Source organism: Hypanus sabinus, chromosome 4, assembly GCF_030144855.1.
Source record: "Hypanus sabinus isolate sHypSab1 chromosome 4, sHypSab1.hap1, whole genome shotgun sequence".
NCBI classification, from domain to species: Eukaryota; Metazoa; Chordata; class Chondrichthyes; order Myliobatiformes; family Dasyatidae; genus Hypanus; species Hypanus sabinus.
In genome coordinates, this window is record NC_082709.1 from 96,047,891 (window position 1) to 96,069,724 (window position 21,834).

The following is a 21,834-nucleotide window of genomic DNA, read 5'->3' on the forward strand; positions in this document are numbered from 1 at the left end:
TGTAGAAACCCCTTGGATTTATTTTCACCTTACTTGCCAAAGCAACCTCATATCTTAGCTTTTCTAATTTCTTTCTTAAGATGCTTCTTACATACTTTATATTCCTCGAGCACCTCATTTACTCTATTCTGCCTTTATTTATTGTAGATTTCTCTCTTTTTCCAAACCAAGTTTCCAATATCTCTTGAAAACCATGGCTCTCTCAAACTTTTAACCTTTTCTTTCAACCTAACAGGAACATTAAGATTCTGTACCCTTAAAATTTCACCTTTAAATGACCTCCATTTCTCTATTACATCCTTCCCATAAAACAAATTGTCCCAATCCACTCCTTCTAAATCCTTTAGCATCTCCTGAAAGTCAGCCTTTCTCAAATCAAAAATCTCAACCCTGGGTCCAGTCCTATCCTTCTCCATAATTATATCAAAACTAATGGCATTGTGATCACTGGACCCGAAGCGCTTCCCAACACATACCTCCGTCACCTGACCTATCTCATTCCCTAACAGGAGATCCAACACTGCCCCTTCTGTATTTGGTACCTCTATGTACTGCTGCAAAAAAATGATCCTGCACACATTGTACAAACTCCAAACCATCCAGCCCTTTTACAGAATGGGCTTCCCAGTCTATGTGTGGAAAATTAAAGTCTCCCACAATCACAACCTTGTGCTTACTACAAATATCTGCTATCTCCTTACAAATTTGCTCGTCCAATTCTCGCTCCCCATTAGGTAATCTATAATACACACCTATAAGTATTACTACACCTTTCCCATTCCTCAATTCCACCCAAATAGCCTCCCTAAACGAGCCCTCTAATCTATCCTGCCAAAGCACCGCTGTAATATTTTTTCTGACAAGCAATGCAACACCTCCTCCTCTTGCCCCTCCAATTCTATCACACCTGAAGCTACGAAATCCAGGAATATTTATTTGCCAATCACACCCCTCCTGCAACCATGTTTCACTAATAGCTACAGCATCATATTTTGAGGTAACAATCCATGCTCTAAGCTCATCCACCTTTCTTACAATGCTCCTAGCATTAAAATAGATGCATTTACGAAACTTTCCATCTCTTACTCCCTGTTTATCCCTAACAGTGCAAACAACTTTATTATCTTTTTCTTCCTTCTCCCCTACATCTTCAGTCTGAGTGCTTCGCTTCTCTGTCACTACAGGAAAGGCATGGCAGGAAAGATACAGGCATGTTCTATCCATAGCTGACAGGCAGGAGGCAGCCAGTGGGAATAAAAGTGGCCTTTTCTGGTTGCCTGCCAATGATTAGTGGTGTTCCTCAGCGATCGGTATTCGGACCGCCACTTTTTACCTTGTTTGTCAATGATTTGGACGATGGGATTGGTGTCTTTGTGGCAAAGTTTGGGAATGACACAAAGATAGGTAGAGAGGTAGGTAGTGCTGAGGAAACAATATGTTTGCAGTAGACCTTAAACAAATTGGAAGAATAGGCAAAAAGTGGCAGATCGAATACAGTGTTGGGAAATGTATGATAATGTACTTGGATAAATGGAACAATAGTATGGATTGTTATCTAAATAAGGAGAAGATTCAAACATCAGAGGTGCAGAGGGCCTTAGAAGTCCTCGTGCAAGACTCCCAGAAGGTTAATTTACAGGTTGAGCCTGTGGTAAAGAAGGCAAATGCAACGTTGGCATTTTATTTATTTCAAGGAGAATAGAATATAAAAGCAAGGAAATAATGCTGAGGCTTTGTAAGACACTAGTCTGGCCACACTTGGAGTGTTGTTAACAGATTTGGGCCCATATATCAGAGGGAGTGCAGAGGAAGTTAATGAGGATGATTCCAGGAATGAAGGGATTTAACATATGAGGAGTGTTTGGCAGCATTGGGTCTGTACTCACTGGAATTTAGAAGGTGGGGGTGATTTCATTGAAACCTACCAAATATTGAAAGGACTAGATTGGATGGGTGTGGAGAGGATGTTTCCTATGATAGCTCTATCCAGATCTAGATAGCACAGCCTCAAAACTGAGGAATAAACTTTTAGAACAGGGTTAAGGAGGATTTTTTCTTTAGCCAGAGAGCAGTGAATCTGTGGAATGCTCTACCACAGACTATGGTGGAGGCCAGGTCTGTGGGTCCTTTTAAGGCAGAAGTTGATAGTTTCCTGATTGGTTAGGGCATCAAAGTATATGACAAGATGACAGGTGTATGGGGTTGAGTGGGATCTGGGATCAACCATGATGAAATAGCAGATCAGACTCAATGGGTTGAATTACCTAATTCTGATCCTCTCCAGAGTTGGAAAAGGTAGAGTTAAGAGATAACATTTTAATGAGCCAAGCAAAAATACTATAACACAAATTCATAGTCACTGAGTCACAATCTTAGAACAGGCTACGCAACCCCACTTTGGGAGTAAGATGGACAGTTGGGTTGGTGTTAACAATTCTTATACACTCCACACTACTGACGCATACTTTCCAAGAATTTTTAAAATGTTTACATTTGTAGACTTATGACCAAGGTGTATATAATCTCTTATTCAGTAATTTTAGACTGGAATTAATCATGACAGTGAACTACATCTAAGCCAATCTTTACAGGCTATTGATAATTGCAATGAAAATTCACACCTGTAGAATGATCACCTCAACAAGAGAATTGAAAAGAACACAAAACCCAAGAAACTACCAGTTCTTTGAAGTGATTTGTTTTGATTACAGATATTGGAATGAGGAAGCCATTGGACACCTTCCACAATCCCTGTCTCCCTAAAATGAAGCTACAGCTAAATCAATGAAGAATATCCCAGAGTACACCATGGAACACATTGCTCATCAAAGATCCCACCATCTGGACCATGCCATCTTCTCGCAGCTGCCATCAGAGAGAAGGTACAGAAGCCTAAAGTCCCACACCACCAGGCATTTCCCTTCAACCATTTGGTTCTTGAACTCATCAGCACAACCTACCTAATCTTTAGTTTAGTAACACTATGTGCAATAAGTTTAAGAAGAAACTGACACAGAATTAGGAGTTGAGTTCTCCTTGGCAATTAATCAACCAACATCATTTCACTGTTTTCCAATTGGTAGATCACAACAAAGGAATAGAACTGATTGGCCTCTTTAGCCCAATCACCATTTTTAACTTTTTACCTTAAATTCACGACTCTGCCTTACTCCATCTTCCTTCAGAATATCATGAAATGAATGGCACAATGAAAATTGAGATACCTTAGGAATTTGGTACACTGCTCAAGCTGATCCAATACTGTTTGTAAAGTGGAATGTGTTTGAACCTAGCCCAACCTAGTCCAATACTATTTGTAAAGTGAACCATTTGAACCTAGTCCAGTACAAGTCTGATACTATTTATAATGTGAAAAATCTTTGAACCTAGTCTGAGTCCAATACAGTTTGTAATGTGGAACATGTTTGAACCTAGTCCAATACAATTGGTAACGTGGAATAAGTTTGAACCTAGTCTGAGTCCAATACTGTTTGTAATGTAGAACATGTTTGAACCTCGACCAATCTAGTCCAATACTATATATATTGTGGAAAAAGTATGACAACAGACAATAGACAATAGATGCAGAAGTAGACCATTCGGCCCCTTGAGTCTGCACCGCCATTCTGAGATCATGGCTGATCATTCACTATCAATACCCAGTCCCTGCCTTGTCCCCATATCCCTTGATTCCCCTATCCATCAGATATCTATCTAGCTCCTTCTTGAAAGCATCCAGAGAATTGGCCTCCACCGTCTTCCAAGGTAGTGCATTCCACACCTGCACAACTCTTTGGGAGAAGAAGCTCTTCCTCAACTCTGTTTTAAATAACTGACCTCTTATTCTCAATCCATGCCCTCTGGTACTGGACTCTCCCAACATCTGGAACATATTTCCTGCCTCAATCCTATCAAATCCTTTAATTATCTTAAACGTTTCAATCAGATCCCCTCTCAATCTCCTCAATTCCAGCGTGTACAAGCCCAATCTCTCCAATCTCTCTGTGTAAGACAGCCCTGCCATCCCAGGAATCAACCTAGTGAATCTATGCTGCACTTCCTCAACTGCCAGAATGTCCTTCCTTAAACCTGGAGACCAAAACTGTACACAATATTCCAGGTGTGGTCTCACCAGGGCCCTGTACAAATGCAAAAGGACATCCTTGCTCTTGTATTCAATTCCCCTTGTAACAAAGGCCAACATTCCATTTGCCCTCTTCACTGCCTGTTGCACTTGCTCATTCACCTTCATTGACTGGTGAACTAGGACTCCTAGGTCTCTTTGCATTTCTCCCTTACCTAACTCTACACCGTTCAGACAATACTCTGCCCTCTTGTTCCTGCTTCCAAAGTGGATAACTTCACATTTATTCACATTGAATGACATCTGCCAAGATCTGCCCACTCACCCAGCCTATCCAAGTCTCCCTGTATTCTCCTAACGTCCTCTTCGCATGTCACACTGCCACCCAGTTTAGTATCGTCAGCAAACTTGCTGATATAGTTTTCAATGCCCTCATCTAAATCATTGACATAAATCGTAAAGAGCTGTGGTCCCAATACAGAGCCCTGTGGTACCCCACTAGTCACCTCCAGCCAGTCCGAGAAACACCCATTCACTGCTACCCTTTGCTTTCTATCTGCCAACCAGTTTTCTATCCATGTTGAAACCCTGCCCCCAATGCCATGAGCTCTGATTTTACTCACCAATCTCCTATGTGGCACCTTATCGAATGCCTTCTGAAAATCTAGGTATACAACATCCACTGGCTTACCCTCGTCTAACATCCTTGTTACACCCTCAAAAAACTCCATGAATCTATGAATCTAGTCCAACCTAGTCCAATACTGTTTGTAATTTGAAACATGTTTGAACCTAGTCCAATACTGTTTGTAATGTGGAACAGGTTTGAACCTAGACCAACCGAGTCCAATACAGTTTGTAATGTGGAAGAAGTTTGAACCTAGTCCGAGTCCAATACTGTTTGTATTGTGGAACAAGTTTGAACCTAGTCCAACCTAGACTAATACTGTTTGTAACCTGGAACATGTTTGCACAGCATTTCTCTTTAATCTCACAGATCAGTAATTCACATTTCAGTGACAGTAATGTTGTGATTTGTGAAATAAAGCTGAAGATTGACAGCTCTCCACAGTAAATACTGGAATAACATAGGTTAGGCTGCAATGAAGCAAGGACTTACTCTTATTCATTCAAGAGCTTTTGAGGCACCAAATAAAATGGATTGTATTGTCATTTTGTAACATTGACAACATGAATTTTGCTTCCAGTTTTTTTTTGAAGCTGCTGTTTGACAATGTCTATTTTTCCAATTTTTTTTTAGTATGTGCCTGTCATCATCACAACCAGTCATCAAAAAAGGTGCTGAATTACGTCAATTCTTGAAATTACCTCAGGTACTCCGATTTTCCTGCAAGCTTCAAGGAAGTTTTCCACATTTCTCCTGCATTTTGCCATGCTGAGTTTAGGCTGTAAGACAAATTCATGACTATTTTAAAGAATCCATTTTAGAAGTAATGTTTAAATCACACTCTGTATTGTGGACACCTTGGGCTCATGCTGCTCAATAATGAGCCTTGGCAGCAGAGGTGCCCAAGATATCGGCAAATCAATATCTCCCGCCTGGGCACAATTGATTGAAATAGTGCCAAGGCAAGAAATCCAGGGTTAAATTCTCCAGCAGAGTTAGCGTGTATATATATATATATATATATATATATATACACACACACACAATTACACATACAGATTGTGCAAAGGGCACATGTAAAGTGAAGATACTGTCAAAAATAACGAAATTAAAAGTTTCTAAATTTAAAAGAATACTATAAAGACCAGTAAACAGTTAACAAAAACTAAATCAAATCAATATTTTTCTTTAAATTCTGCATGAATTCTCTTAGTGTCGGGGCAGGATAAATACATCCAAATGTAGAATTCTAAAGGCAGGATGATGCAACTGTGACTGACAAGGGAAGTCAAAGCTAACATAAAAGCGAAAGAGAGGGCACATAACAGAACAAAAATAGTGGGAAGGTTGAGGATCAGGAAGCTTTTAAAAACCAACAGGTAAAGATGGAGTACAAAGATAAGCTAGCCAATAATGTCAAAGAGGGTATCAAAAGTTTTTCAGATATATAAAGAGTAAAAGAGAGGTGAGAGAAAATATTGGACCGCTGGAGAGGTAATAATGGGTGACAAGGGAATGGTGGACAAACTGAGTAAGTATTTTCTATCAGTCTTTACTGTGGAAAACACCAGCAGTATGATGGAAGTTCAAGAATACTGGGGGCAGAAGTGAGTGCAGTTATTATTACTGGGGAAAAAGTGATTGGGAAACTGAAAGGTCTGAAGGTATACAAATCACCTGGATCAGATGAACTACAACCCATAGTTCTGAAAGAGGTGGCTGAAGAGATTGTGGAAGCAGTAGTAATGATCTTTCATGAATCTATAGATTCTGGAATGGTTCTGGAGGACTGAAAATTGGAAATGTCATTCCACTCTTCAAGAAGGGAGAGAAACAGGAGAAAGGAAATTACAGGCAGTTAGTCTGATTTCAGTGGTAGGAATGATGTTGGAGTCGATTGTTAAGGATGAGGTGTCAGGATAATTGGAGGCACATGATAAAATGCTAAAGCCAGCAAAGATTCCTTAAGGGAAAATCTTGACTGACCAACCTGTTGGAATTCTTTGAAGAAATAACAAGCAGAATAGACAAAGGAGATTCGGTGAATGTTGTGTACTTGGATTTTCAGAAGGCCTTTGACAAGGTGCTGCATATGAGACTGCCTAGCAAGATAAAAACCATGGTTTTTCAGAAAAGTTACCAGCATGAACAGAGCACTGGCTGACTGGCAGGAGGCAAAGAGTGGGATAAAGGGAGCCTTTTCCGATTCGCTGCTGGTGCCTGTATTGGAACTGCTTCCTTTTAACATATGTCAATGACAAAACTGATGGCTTTGTAGCCCAGTTTGCAGACAATACAAAGATAGATGGAGGGGCAGGTAGTGTTGAGGAAGCAAGGAGGTTGCAGAAGGACTTAAGACAGATTAGGAGAATGGGCAAAGGAGTGACAGATGGAATACAGGGTCGGTAAGTGTATGGTCATGATCTTTGGTGGTAAGTATAAAAGTGTAGACTATTTTCTAAATGGGGAGAAAATTCAAAATTTAGAGGTGCAAAGCAACTTGGGAGTCCTTGTGCAGGATTCCCTAAAGGTTAATTTGCAAGCTGAGCTGGGGGTGAGGAAGAGAAATGTAATGTTAACATTCATTTTGAGAGGATGAGAATATAAAAGCAACAATGTAATGTTGAGTCTTTATAAAGCACTGGTGAGGCCTCACTTGGATTACTGTGAGCAGCTTTGGGTCCCTCATCTCAGAAAGGATGTGCTGACATTGGAGAAGGGACAAAGAAAGTTCACAGAAATGATTCCGGGAATTAAAAGTTTGTCATATGAAGAGCATTTGATGGCTCTGGGCCTGTATTCACTGGAATTCAGAAGACTGAAGGGGGATATCATTGAAACCTATTGTATGCTAAAAGGCCTAGACAGAGTTGATGTGGAGAGAATGTTTCCTATAAAAGGGGAGTCTAAGACTATAAGGCATAGCTTCAGAATAGAACAACAGCCATTTAGAATGGAGATTACGACAAATTTCTTTACCCAGAGGGTGATGAATCTGTGGAATTCATTACCACAGACGGCTGTGGAGGCCAGGTCAATGGGTGTATTTAAAGTGGAAGTTGATAGATTCTTGATTAAGTCAGAGCCTGTTAGGTTATGGGGAGATGGTAGGAAAAAATGGGGTTGAGAGGAAAATGGATCAGCCATGATCAAATAGTGGAGCATTTTCAAGGTGCTGAATGGCATACTCGTCTGTCTTATAGACATATGGACTAATTCTTGAAATTACCTCAGGTACTCTGGTACACATACACACACACACAAATTTATTATCAAAGTACATGTCTGCCACTATATACAACCCTGAGATCTATTTTTTGTGGGCATACTCAATAAATCCTAGATACAGAACAGATCAATGAAAGACTGCATCCAACAGGGCAGACAAGCAATGTGCAAAGGACAACAAACTATTCAAATTCAAAAGAAGAAAAATGATGTAATAGTAATAAATATTATGATAATGGAAGCATTAGCAATGATCTTTCAAAAATCACTGGACTCTGGCATGTTGCCAGAGGACTGGAAAATTGCAGATGTTACTCCACTCTTTAAGAAAGGAGGAAGGCAGCAGAGAAGAAATTATAGACCAGTTAGCCTGACCTCAGTGGTTGGGAAGATACTGGAGTCAATTGATAAGGATGAGGTGATGGAGTACTTGCTGACACAGTACAAAGCCAGCATGGTTTCCTTCAAGAAAAATCCTGCCTGACGAACCTGTTGGAATTCTTTGAGATTACAAGTAGGATAGATAAAGGGGATGCAGTGGATGTTGTATATTTAAACTTTCAGAAGGCCTTTGACAAGGTGTCACACATGAGGCTGATTACCAAGTTAAGAGCCCATGGTATTACAGGAAAGTTACTGGCATGGTTAGAGCACTGGCTGATCGGTAGGAAGCAGTGAGTGGAAATAAAAGGATCCTTTTCTAGTTGGCCGTCAGTGATCAGTGGTATTCTGCAGGGGTCAGTGTTAGGACTGCTTCTTTTTATGCTGTATATCAATGATTTAGATGTTGGAATAGATGGCTTTGTGGCCAAGTTTGCAGATGGTACAAAGATTGGTGGAGGGGCAGGTAGCATTGAGGAAACTGGTACGCTTCAGAAGGACTTTGACAGATTAGAAGAATGGGCAAGAGAGTGGGAATGAAATACAATGTTCGAAAATGCATGGTCATAAATGTAGAAATAAATGTGCAGACTATTTTCTAAATGGGGAGAAAATCCAAAAATCAGAGATGCACAGGAACTTGGGAGTCCTTGCACAGAACACCCTAAAGGTTAACTTGCAGGTTGAGTCAGTGGTGAGGAAGGCAAGTGCAATGTTTGCATCCATTTCAAGAGATCTAGAATACAAGAGCAGGGATGTGATGCTGAGGCTTTATAGGGTATTGGTGAAGCCTCACCTTGAATATAGTGAATAGTTTTGGGCTCCTCATCTTAGAAAAGGTGTGTTGGCATTGGAGAGGGTCCAGAGGAGGTTCACAAGGATGATTCCAGGAAAGAAAGGGTGATCATTCAAGGAACGTTTGATGGCTTTGGGCCTGTACTCACTGGAATTCATTAGGATGAGGGGGGATCTCATTGAAACCTTTCGAAAGCTGAAAGGCCTAGACAGAGTAGATGTGGAGAGCATCTTTTTCTTGGTGGGCGAGTCTAGGACAGAGGACCATCCATTTAAAGTAGAGATGTGGAGCAACTTCTTTGGCCAGAGGACACTGAACGTGGAATTTGTTATCACAGGCAGCTGTGGAGGCCAGGTTGTTGGGTGTACATGATTGGACATGGCATCAAAGGTTACAGGAGGAGGCCTGGGAGTAGGGCTGAGGAGGGGAAAAAAGGACCTGCCATTTTTCTCCAAGGTGGAGCAGACTTGATAGCTTAATTCTGCTCCTATGTCTTATGGTCTAAATAAATAAGCAATAAATATCAAGATCCTGAGATGAAGCATCCTTGAAAGTGAATCCATAATTGGTGGGAAAAGTTCAGTGATGGGTCAGTGAAGATACCTCTACTGGTTTAAAAGCTGCTGAGGGGTAATGTCTGTTGAGGGGTAATGACTGTTCCTGAACCTGGTGGCGAGAGTCCTGAGCCTCCTTTAGCTTCTTCCTGATGCCAGCAGCAAGAAGAGAGCATGGCCTGGGTGTGACAGTGCTCCATGTAGATGTGCTCAATAGTGGTGAGGGCTTTACATGTGATGGACTGAACCGTATCCACTACTTTTTGTAAGATATTCTGCTCAAGGGCATTAGTGTTTCCATACCATTCCGTGATGCAACCAGTCAGTATGCACTCAACCACACATTTATAGAAGTTTGTCAAAGTTTCAGATGTCATGTTGAATCTTCTCAAACTTCTAAGGAATTAGAGGTGCTACTGTGCTTTCTTCGTAATCACATTTATGTGCTAGACTAAGGACAGAACCTCTGAAATGATAACTGAGGAATTTGAAGTTGCTGATCCTCTCTATCTCTAATCCCCTGGTTTCCTCCTCCTGAAGTTAGTAATCAGCTCCCTGGTCTTGCTGACACTGAGTAAGAGGTTGCTGGTATTGCACCACTCAGCCAGATTTTAAATTTTCCTACTGTATGCTGATTCACCACCACCTTTGATTCAGCCAATAACCATGGTGTCACCAGAAAACTTGAGTATGGCATTGGAGCTGTACTTAGCCATACAATTATAGGTGTAAAGTGAGTAGAGCAGGGAGTTAAGCACACAGCTTTGTGGTGCACCTGTGCTGATTGAGATTGTGGAGATGATCTTACCAATCTGAACTGACTAAGATGTGTAAGTGAGACATCAAGGATCCAATTGCACAAGGATATTGAGGTCAAGTCTTGAAGCTTATTGCTTAGTTTTGAGGGGATGATGGGATTGAATGCTGAGTTCTAGTCAGTAAAGAGCATCCTGATGTAAGCACCTTTGCTGTGCAGATGTTCCAGGGTTGAGTGAAGAGCCAAAGAAATGGCATCTGCTCTGGACCTGTTGTACTGGTAGAGAAAGTGGAGCAGATTCAAGTCACTTCTCAGGCAGGAATGGACTTGTTTCGTTATCAAGCTCTCAAAACACCTCATCACAGTGGATGTAAGTGATATTGGACAATCATCTTTGAGGCATTGTTAAACATCGTTATAATTGAAGTCTGCTTGAAGTAGGTGGGTACTCGAAATTCTGGTGAGAGGTTAAAGACCTCAGTGAACAATGGTCAGCACAGGTCGTCAATCCTTGGCCAGGTACTCTATCTGGGCTGGACACTTTCCATGGGTTTACCCCTCTGAAGAATATCCCCCTCACACTGGCCTTAGAAACCAAAATAACAGGATTGATGACTGTGACTGTGAGAGTTTGTGAAAACTGTTCTGACGGTGAAAATGAGCATAGAAGGCATTGATGTAATTTAGAAGCGAAGCCTTGTTGCTTGTTTCACATTCAAGCACTGCCACAGCTGCCGAGTATCACTCAGTGATTGACGTTTAGTCAGAAATTACTACTTTGCACATGAGATAGCTTTCAGAAATCAGAGCCGGATCTCGTTTCGTATTTTGTCGACAGACCGGAATGCCACTAATCTGGCCTTCAACAGATTGTAAATCTCAAACTTCCCCAGGGCTTCTGGTTGGAGAAGACACTGAACGTTTTTGTGGGGATATACTCCCCTATGACTGTTTTCATAAAGTCTGTGACAACTGTGGTCTTCTGATGACTTGAAGCAATACTGTAGCTGCTCCTCTGCCTTCAGCAACCACATCTTTATGTACTCATCTCTGGAGCTTTGCTATTTAGCCTATGCCTGTCTGGAGGTGGGAGAATGACAGCCAAGTAAAGAGATTTCCGAAAATGCAGTCTGGACAATCTTTACCAAAGTGGCCTTGAGTGTTGACACACACATAGATACATATACAGTGGCATGACCCCTGGTCAAAATTTTTGTTACTGTGAATAGTTAAGTGAGTAGAAGATGAACTGATCTCCAAAAGTAATAAAGTTAAAGATGAAACATTCTTTTCGACATTTTAAGCAAGATTAGTGGATTATTTTTGTTTTATACAATTTTAGAGTGAAAAAAGGCAAGCAGCACCATACAAAAGTTTAGGCACCCCATGAGATTTGAGCTCTCAGATAACTTTTACCAAGGTCTCAGACCCTAATTAGCTTGTTCAGAGTCATCTTTAGGAAAGGCCAGGTGATGCAAATTTCAAAGCTTCAAAAATACCCTGACTCCTCAAACCTTGTCCCAACAATCAGCAGCTATGGGCTCCTCTAAGTAGCCCCTAGCACTCTGAAAATTAAAATAAGTGATGCGCACAAGGCTATGAGAAGATAGCAAAGCATTTTCAGGTAGCTGTTTCCTCAGTTCATAATGTAATTAAGAAATGGCAGTTAACAGGAACGGTGGAGGTCAAGTTGAGGTCTGGAAGACCAAGAAAACTTTCTGAGAGAACTGCTCATAGGATGTCTAGAAAGGCAAATCAAAATCCCCATTTGACTGCAAAACACCTTCAGGAAGTTTTAGCAGACTCTGGAGTGGTGACACCTTCACAAATATGACCTTCATTGAAGAGTCATCAGAAGAAAACTTTCTTGCCTCCTCACCACAAAATTCAGCATTAGAAGTTTAAAAAGGAACAGCTAAACGAGCCTGATGTATTTTGGAAACAAGTCCCGTGGACTGATGAGGTTAAAATAGAATATTTTGGCTGCAATGAACAAAGGTATGTTTGGAGAAAAAAGGGTGCAGAATTTAATGAAAAGAACACCTCTCCAACTGTTAAGCATCGGGGTGGGTGGATCAATCATGCTTTGGTCTTGAGTTGCAGCCAGTGGCACAGGGAACATTTCACTGGTAGAGGGAAGAATGAATTTAATTAAATACCAACAAATTCTGGAAGCAAACATTACACCATCTGTAAAAAAAAAGCTGAAGATGAAAAGAGGATGTGTTCTACAACAGGATAATGATCCTAAACACATCTCAAAATCAACAATGGACTACCTCAAGAGGCACAAGTTGAAGGTTTTGCCTTGGCCCTCACAGTCCCCCAACCTAAACATCATCAAAAATCTGTGGATAGACCTCAAAAGAGCAGTGCATGCAAGACGGCCCAAGAATCTCACAGAACTAGAAGACTTTTGCAAGGAAAAATGGGTGAAAGTCCCCCAAATAGGAATTGAAAGACTCTTAGCTGGCTACAGAAAGCGTTTACAAGCTGTGATACTTGCAGGTGTTATTAAGTAAAGACCATGCAGGGTGCCCAAACTTTTACTTTGGGCCCTCTTCCTTTTTTGTTATTTTGAAACTGTAAAAGATGGAAGCAAAAAAGTAATCTTGCTTAAAATATTAAAGACATGCATCATCTTTAACTTTATGCCTTTTGGAAATCAAATCATCTTTTACTCACTTTATTCACAGTAACAGAAATTTTGACCAGGGGGTGCCCAAACTTCTGCATGCCACTGTATGCACACACGCACACAGACACACACACACACATACACGCATGCACACAGATACATATACATGCACAGATAAATTCATGAACACAGATACACACACACACACAACCATAAAATATAGGAACAGAATTTGCCCATTTGGCTCATCAAGTCAGCTCTGCCATTTCATTGTGGCTGATCCATCTCCTGCCTTCTCCCCATATCCTTCATGCCCTGACTAATTAAGAATCTATGAGCCTCTGCCTTAATTAAATATACCCAATGACTTGGGCTCCACAGCAACCTGTGGTAAAGAATTCCACAGATTCACCACTCTCTGGCTAAAGAAATTCCTCATCTCTGTTCTAAATGGACGTCCCTTTTTTCTGAGGCTGTGTCCTCTGGTCTTAGTCTCCCCCACCACAGGGGGAATCCTCTGCACATCCACTCCATCAAGGCTTTTCACCATTCGATAGCTTTATATGGATAGATATGTACAAACACAGATAGAAGCTAGTGGTTAGCGTGACACTATTACAGCTTAGGGCGTTCCTGAGTTTGGTGTTCATTTCCGGCGCAGTTCTAGAAGCAATCAGAATCAGAATTGGATTTCATATCACCGGTACATGCCCTGAAATTTGTTAACTTTGAGCAGCAGTACAATGCAATATATAATAATAGAGAAAAAAAAAATATATATATATACACACACACACACATAATAGGAATTAAGAAAGTAGTGAGGTAGTGTTCTTGGGTTCAATGTTGTGAGGTCGCGGGAGGCTTATGAACGGTTACAGGTTTGCCTTCAGTCAATGGACTGGGCTGTGTTCACAAACTCATCTGAGGACTGAATGACAACACCAGGGTAGTTACAGACTTTATTGAAATACTGTGGATTGAGTATGCCCCCAGGAAATCATTTAGGGTTTTCTCTAATCAGAAGCCTGGATGAGCAATGAAATCTGGAACCTTCTGAGAGCCAGATCAGAGGCATTCAGGTCTGGAGATCAAGAATGCTACAGGAGGTGCAGTATGACCTCTGGAAAGCCATCTCTCAGATGAAGTGAAGATTTCAGACTGGACTGGAACCAACGAGGGATGCTCGACAGCTGTGGCAGGGTTTGAGTTCTGTAACCTCCTACAAAGTTAAATCTTGCAACATAAGGGACAGCAGAGCTTCGCTTCCAGGTGAGCTCAATGCCTCCTCTACTCGCTTTGACCACCAGAGTAGGACACCTCCATGTCCCCTGATGACCCTTTGTCCTCAGTATCTGAAGATGATGTGCAGGTTGTCTTCAAGAGAACGAATCCAAGGAAAGTATCTGGTCTGGATGGAGTACTTGGCTGAGTAGCAAAGACTGCTGACCAGCTGGCTGGTGTATTCACAGATATCTTCAATTTCTCCCCCTGAATTTCTTCTCTCCCTTCAAGCAGGCTTCAATTGTACCGGTGCCCAAGAAGAGTGAGGTAACCTGTCTAAAAGACTATTGCCCAGTGGCACTTGCATCCACAATGATGAAGTGTCCTGACAGGCTGGCGTTGAAGCATATCAGCTCCTCTCTGAATGGTGACTTGAATCCGTTCCAATTTGCCTACTGAAGCAACAAGTCTACAGCAGATGCTATCTCATCAGCCCTTTACACAACCCAGGAAAACCTGGACAGTAAAGATGCATACATCAGGATGCTCTTTATCAATTACAGCTTGGTATTTAACACTATCATTGCCTCAAAACTAATCAGTAAACTCCAAAACCTGGGCCTCAGTACCTACTTGTGCAATTGGATCCTGGATTTCCTCACTTGTAGACACCAGTCAGTTTTCGGATTGGCAAAAATTCTCCTCCACAATCTCCATCAGCACATGAGCATTGCAGGGGAAGTGTGCTTAGCCCCCTGCTCTATTCACTTTAGACCTATGACTGTGTGGCTAGGTACAGCTCCAACAGAACATACAAGTTTGCTGATGACACCACGTGGTGAGCTGTATCAAAGGGGGTGATGACTCAGCATACAGAAGAGAGATTGAAAACTTGGCTGAGTGGTGTCATAACAACAACCTCTCACTCAACATCAATAAGACCAAGGAACTGATTGTAGACTTCAGGAGAGAGAAACTGGAGGTCCATGAGCCGGTAATCATTGGAGGATCAGAGGAGGAGAGGACAGTGATTTTAAATTCTTGGGTGTCACTATCTCAGAGAACCTATCCTGGACCCATCATATAAACAGTATTGCGAAGAAAGCACAACAGCACAACTGGAAGCTGTGGAGGTTCGGCATGTCATTGAAAACTTTGGCAAACATTTATAGATACATGGTGTGGCGGTTCCGCATGTTATTGAAAACCTTGGCAAACTTCTATAGATGTATGGTGCTGACTGGCTGCATTTTGGTCTAGTATGGGAACACCAATGCCTTTGAGTGTAAAATCTCACAAAAGGTAGTGAATTCAGCCCAGTACATCATGGGCAAAACCCTCCCAACCATTGAACACATCTACATGAAACCTTGCCATAGGAAAACAGCATCCATCATCAAAGATCCTCACCACCCAGACCATGTTCTTTTCTCACTGCTGCCATCAGGTAGAAGGTACAAGAACTTCAGGACTCGCACCACCAGGTTCAGGAAGAATTAACACCCCTCATACAATCAGGCTCTCGAACAACAGCTACGCTTAGCTAAGGACTCTTAATGCTCGTTATTTATTGCTATTTATTTATATCTGCATTTGTATAGTTTGTTTACAGTTTATAATTCCTGAAGTTTGCAGTTACTATTCTGTAGATTTGTTAAGTATGCCCACAGAAAAAGAATCTCAGGGCTGTATGTGGTAACCTGTATGCACTCTGATAAATTTTATTTTGAACTTTTCCTTCTTGATGGTAGTGTTATGTGTGATGAGAAAACCAGTTGCAGATGGGGTCCAGAGTTGACCCCCCTGTAAATTATGCTGCTAACGAGAGAGAGAGAGATGAAGTGGGGGGGGGGGGGGGGGAGGCATCCTGTTGCAGATGGGAGAGAGAGAGAGACAAGGATTACAATGGATGATTTAGTATTATGGCTTCTTCACTAATTGTTGACTTTAATGCCAAGGATATTTGGCCTGTTTGTGTGGATCTCTGCTGACAGAGCACAGTGATGCCAGGTGCCTGCTGAGACAGGAGGGAGTGGCCAGTTTGATGGACACGGACATGATCAGTTGATGGATGGCCGATACCTCGTCAGGGGAGATAAAAGACGGGTCTGCTGAGACACCAGCAGACATGCCACGAGACACTGCAAGAGTGTTGTGCACCCACAGGAAGGTGGGGGCTTGGAGGACCAAATCAGGAGATCGGTCACAAAGCTCACAGTGTGATGGCAGGACCGGTGGGGGCTTGTGTGTGTGTCCACTCACGCCAGAGTGACGAGCCCACCACGGAAGAATGGTCTAGCTGAGAACAGAGGGGTCATATCCGAATCACCACATCAGTATAACGGAACAAGAAGACAATGGAAGGCTTGCCTGCTGCAGCTGCTCACATCTTGCTCACTCTCTCTCTCTCCCCAACGTCACAACAGCAACTATCTCGACTTAAACTGAACTCTGCATTATCTTAAGACTATTCATTTACCCCTAGACTTTGATAGAGCTTGGTTTTGATTCCTATTCCTACACTTCTGTATTGATCATTGTTAAACTGTTTTATATGTATATTTACATTTTTGATACCGTATTAAGAGTTCGGCACGGACTAGGAGGGCCGAGATGGCCTGTTTCCGTGCGGTGATTGTTATATGTTATTACTTAGTTTACTAATAAACACCTTTACAGTACCACCAGACTCCAACGTATCAGTCCATTTCTGCTGGCTTGTTAACCCAGCTACGGGGTACGAGAACAGGGCACGGGATCCAAGGATTGCTTTGTGAACAGGGCACGGGATTGCTATGTGGATCCAGAAATGGATTGCCCACAGAAGGCAAAGACTGGTTGCAGACAGGTCATATTCTGTAATGGAGGTTAGTCACCAGTGGAGTGCCTCAGGGATCTGTTCTGGGACCCTTACTCTTTGTGATTTTTATGAATGACCTGGATGAGGAAGTGGAGGGATGGGTTAGTAAGTTTGCTGATGACACAAAAGTTGGAAGTGTTGTGGATAGTGCGGAGGGCTGTCAGAGGTTACAGTGGGACATTGATAGGATACAAAACTGGGCTGAGAAGTGGCAGATGGACTTCAACCCAGATAAGTGTGAAGTGGTTCATTTTGGTAGGTCAAATATGATGGCAGAATACAGTATTAATGGTAAGACTCTTGGTAGTATGGAGGTTCACAGGGATCTTGGGGTCTGAGTCCATAGGACGCCAAAGCAGCTGCGCAGGTTTACTCTGTGGTTAACAAGGTGTACTGGCCTTCATCGATCGTGGAATTGAACTTAGGAGTCGAGAGGTAATGTTGCAGCTATATAGGACCCTGGTCAGACCCCACTTGAAGTACTGTGCTCAGTTCTGGTCGCCTCACTATAGGAAGGATATAGAAAAGGTGCACATAGAAAAGGTGCAGAGGAGATTTACAAGGATGTTGCTTGGATTGGGGAGCATGCCTTATGAGAATAGGTTGAGTGAACTCGGCCTTTTCTCCTTAGAGTGAAGGAGGATGAGAGGTGACCTGATAAGAGATGTACAAGATGATGAGAGGCATTGATCGTGTGGATAGTCAGAGGCTTTTTCCTAGGACTGAAATAGTTGCCACAAGAGGACACAGGTTTAAGGTGCTGGGGATTAGGTACAGAGGAGATATCAGGGGTTAGTCTTTTACTCAGAGTGGTGAGTGCGTGGAATGGGCTGCCAGCAATGGTGGTGGAAGCAGATATGATAGGGTCTTTTAAGAGAGTATAGCATATCCCTGAGATGCGCCAGTGTTAGTGAGGTGGAGATGTTGCTTCCAATCTGCACAGATTGTGGTCTTACAGTGCATGTTATCCTGTGGAATTTGTGGGCTTTCTCCAGGTCCTCTGGTTTGCTCCCACAGTTCAAAAACATTAATCAAATAGGTTAATTGTTGGAATGTAATGCCAATGAGTGCGAGCTTTTGCAGGACCAACCAGGATAGGTCTATGGCTATGCTACAGTGGTACTTCTGCAAATCACTATTGTGATGTGTGGTTATTTAAGTTACTGTCGCCTTCCTGTCAGCTTGAACCAGTCGGGACATTCTCCTCTGGCTTCTCTCATTAACAAGGCACTTTTGCCCACAGAACTTACACTCACTGGATTTTTTTTTGTTTGTCGCACCATTCTCTGTAGACTATTGTGTGTGAAAATCCCAAGAGATCAGCAGTTTCAGAGATATTCAAACAACCCCACCAATATTCATCTCACAGTCAAAGACACTTAGATCACAATCTTTCCATGTCATTTCTGTTTGCTTTTATGCATTGAGTTAATGCCACATGATTGGTTGATTAAATATTTATGTTATGAGCAGACAGACAGTTGCACCTAATAAAGTCACCTCTCAGTGTATTTAGGGCAAAGGCAAGTAGGCTTTCTCCTATAGAACTAGAGGTCATGGGTTAAGGGTGAAATGTGACATATTTAAGGGGAACATGAGGGAAAACTTCTTTACTTAGAGGGCAGTGAGAGTGTGGAGCAAGCTGCCATTTTATGCGGTGAATATGGACTTGACTTTAACATTTAAGAGGAATTTAGATAAGAACGTGTTATGGTTTGGGTGCAAGTTGATGAGATTGGGCGAATTAAAATTTTGGCATGGACTAGATGAGCAGAAAGGCCTGTTTCTGTGCTATAGTTTTTTATGACGATGACTCTGTACAACTGAGCTAAATGAACAAAGCTGAAGGAATGACTGCCATGAACCATTCACAGGTCGATGAAGTGATCCACTCTTCCATAGCATTTCAATCCTTGGAAAACACCTGAGGAGACAGTGTTCCAGTAACCTGAAATATGTGGTACAGAGAGCATGCTCAGTCATAACATGCCAAAGCTCTCCACTGCTGGGCATTGTTTGAGCCTGCTGAGAACAGAGGATAGTCAGGTTGAATTGGTATTTAATAATTCCATTACTGCTGTAGACAGAGGATGGTTAGGTTGATAGAAACAAAATTAGTTGAAGAATCGTAAACTCTGTGTTCCCATATTAACTCCTATTTTCAGCAGAAAAATTATGTTTTCTGCAGTTCCTAACAAACGGCATTAAGGAACTGGAGCAGGAGCTGGATGACCTCTGGATCATTCGGGAGAATGAGGAGTTTATAGATAGTAGGTACAGGGAGGCAGTTACGCCAAAGGAGCAGTGTACAGGTAATTGGGTTACTGTCAGGCGAGGGAAGGGGAAAGGGCAGGCAGAGCAGGACTACCCTGTGGCCATTCCCCTCAACAACAAGTTGCGGCAGCTGGATCTCTGGCACTGAGTCTGGTTCTGCAGTGCAGGAGGGGGGAAGAAGAAGAGAGCGGTAATGATAGGGGACTCGATAGTTAGAGGTACAGACAGGAGGTTCTGTGGTCGCGACAGAGTCTCCCGGATGGTTTATTGCCTCCCGGGTGCCAGCGTCAGGGATGTCTCTTATTGCGTGCACTAAAATGGGAGGGTGATCAGCCAGATGTCGTGGTGCACATCAGTACCAATGATGTAGGAAGAAAGAGTGAGGAGGTCCTGAAGAGTGAGTATAGAAAGCTTGGTAGGAAGTTAAAAAGCAGGACCTCAAGGTCCTGCTTTATTTATTGAATTTATTTATTGCCAATGAGATGGCTTTTTAGAGCAGCTTATGCTTGAACCTACTCAGGGAAAGGCCATCTTAGATTGGGTAACCCAGATCTTATTAGGGAGCTTAATGTAAAGGAACATTTAAGAGGCAGTGATCATAATATGACTGAATTCACACTGTAATTTGGGAGGGAGAAGCATAAATCACATGTAACAGCTTCGAATAAAGGGAATGACAGAGGCATGAGAGAGGAGCTTGCCCAGCTGGATTGGAGGAGGATACCAGCTGCGATAACGGCAGAGCAAAGATGGTTGAAGTTTCTGGGAATAGTTCACAAGGTACAGGATAGCTATGTCCCACTGAAGTAGTTGTTGTCAAATGGCAGGGGTAGGCAACCAAGGCTGACAAGAGAAGTTAAGGACTACATGAAACCCAACAAGGAGTAATACAGCGAGGAGTATTGTGGGGAAAGCTGACGAGCTGAGGGCATGGATTGACACGTGGAATTATGACATTGTAGCCATTAGGAGGGCAGGACTGGCAGCTTAATGTTCCAGGGTTCTGATGTTTCAGACGTGATAGAGGCAGAGGGATGAAGGGTGGGTGGGGGGGGGGGGGCGGGGTAGCATTGCTAGTCAGGGAAAATGTTACAGCAGTGCTCAGACAGGACAGATCAGATCGGAGGGCTTGTCTACTGAGGCTATATGGGTGGAGCTGAGAAACAGGAAAGGTATGATCACGTTAATGGGGTTGTATAATAGACCACCCAATAGTCAGTGAGAATTGACAGGTTAGACAGGTGAGACAGGTTAGAATTTGTAAAATGTGTTCAGGAAAGTTTTCTAAATCAATATATTGAGGTACCGACTAAAGAGGATGCAATATTAGATCTCCTATTAGGATTTGAGTTAGGACAGGTGATGGAAGTGTGTGTAGGGGACACTTTGGTTCCAGTGATCATAACAACATTAGTTTCAATTTGACCATGGATAAAGATAGATCTAGTCTTCGGGTTGAGTTCTAAACTGGAAAAAGGCCAAATTTGAAGAAATGAGAAAGGATCTAAAAAGCGTGGATTGGGACAGGTTGTTCTCTGGCACTTGGTAAGTGGGAGGCCTTCAAAGGAGAAATTCTGAGAGTGCAGAGTTTGTATGTTCCTGTCAGGATTAAAGACAAAGTGAATAAGAATAAGAAACCTTGGTTCTCTAGAGATATTGGAACTCTGATAAAGAAGAGAGAGATGTATGGCATGTATAGGAAACAAGGAGCAAATAAGGTGCTTGAGGGGTATAAAAAGTGAAAAAAAAATACATGAAAGTAATCAGGAGGGCTAAAAGAAAACATGTGGTAGCTTTGGCAGTCAAGATAAAGGATAATCCAAAGAGCTTCTACAGGTATATTAAGAGCAAAAGGATAGTAAGGGATAAAATTGGTCCTCTTGAAGATCAGAGTGGTCGGCTATGTATGGACCCAAAAGAAATAGGGGAGATTTTAAATAGGTTTTTTGCATCTGTATTCACTAAGGAAACTGCCATAGAGTCAATGGAAATAAAGCAAACAAGTAGTGAGGTCATGGAACCTATACAGATTGAAGTGGAGGAGGTGCTTGCTACCTTGAGGCAAATCAGAGTAGATAAATCCCCAGGACCTGACAAGGTATTCCCTCGGACCTTGAAAGAGACTAGTGTTGAAATTGCAGGGGCCCTGGCAGATATATTTAAAATGTCGGTATCTACAGGTGAGGTGTTGGAGGACTGGAGGACAGCTCATGTTGTTCCGTTGTTTAAAAAAGGCTCTAAAAGTAATCCGGGAAATTATATGCCAGGAAGTTTGCCAACAGTAGTAGGTAAATTATTGGAACGAGTCCTAAGAGATAGGAACTACAAGTATTTGGATAGACAGGGACTAATTAGGGAGAGTCAACACAGCTTTGTGCATGGTAGGTCATGTTTAACAAATCTATTAGAG

At 42.2% G+C, this 21,834-nt stretch overlaps 1 protein-coding gene across 6 annotated transcripts in view; it reads right to left on the reverse strand.

The window, feature by feature from the left end:
• lrch1 (leucine-rich repeats and calponin homology (CH) domain containing 1) overlaps nucleotides 1-21,834 on the reverse strand; it is a 484,761-nt gene that overhangs the window by 23,760 nt on the left and 439,167 nt on the right. For all 6 annotated transcript variants that reach the window (XR_009511715.1, XR_009511716.1, XR_009511714.1 and 3 more), the window contains one exon: nucleotides 5,414-5,491. Coding sequence is in view for 2 of the 6 variants with exons in the window: in XM_059967693.1 (XP_059823676.1) it covers nucleotides 5,414-5,491 (78 nt within the window). In the remaining 4 variants the exon portion in view is untranslated. The remainder of the gene's footprint in view (nucleotides 1-5,413; nucleotides 5,492-21,834) is intronic.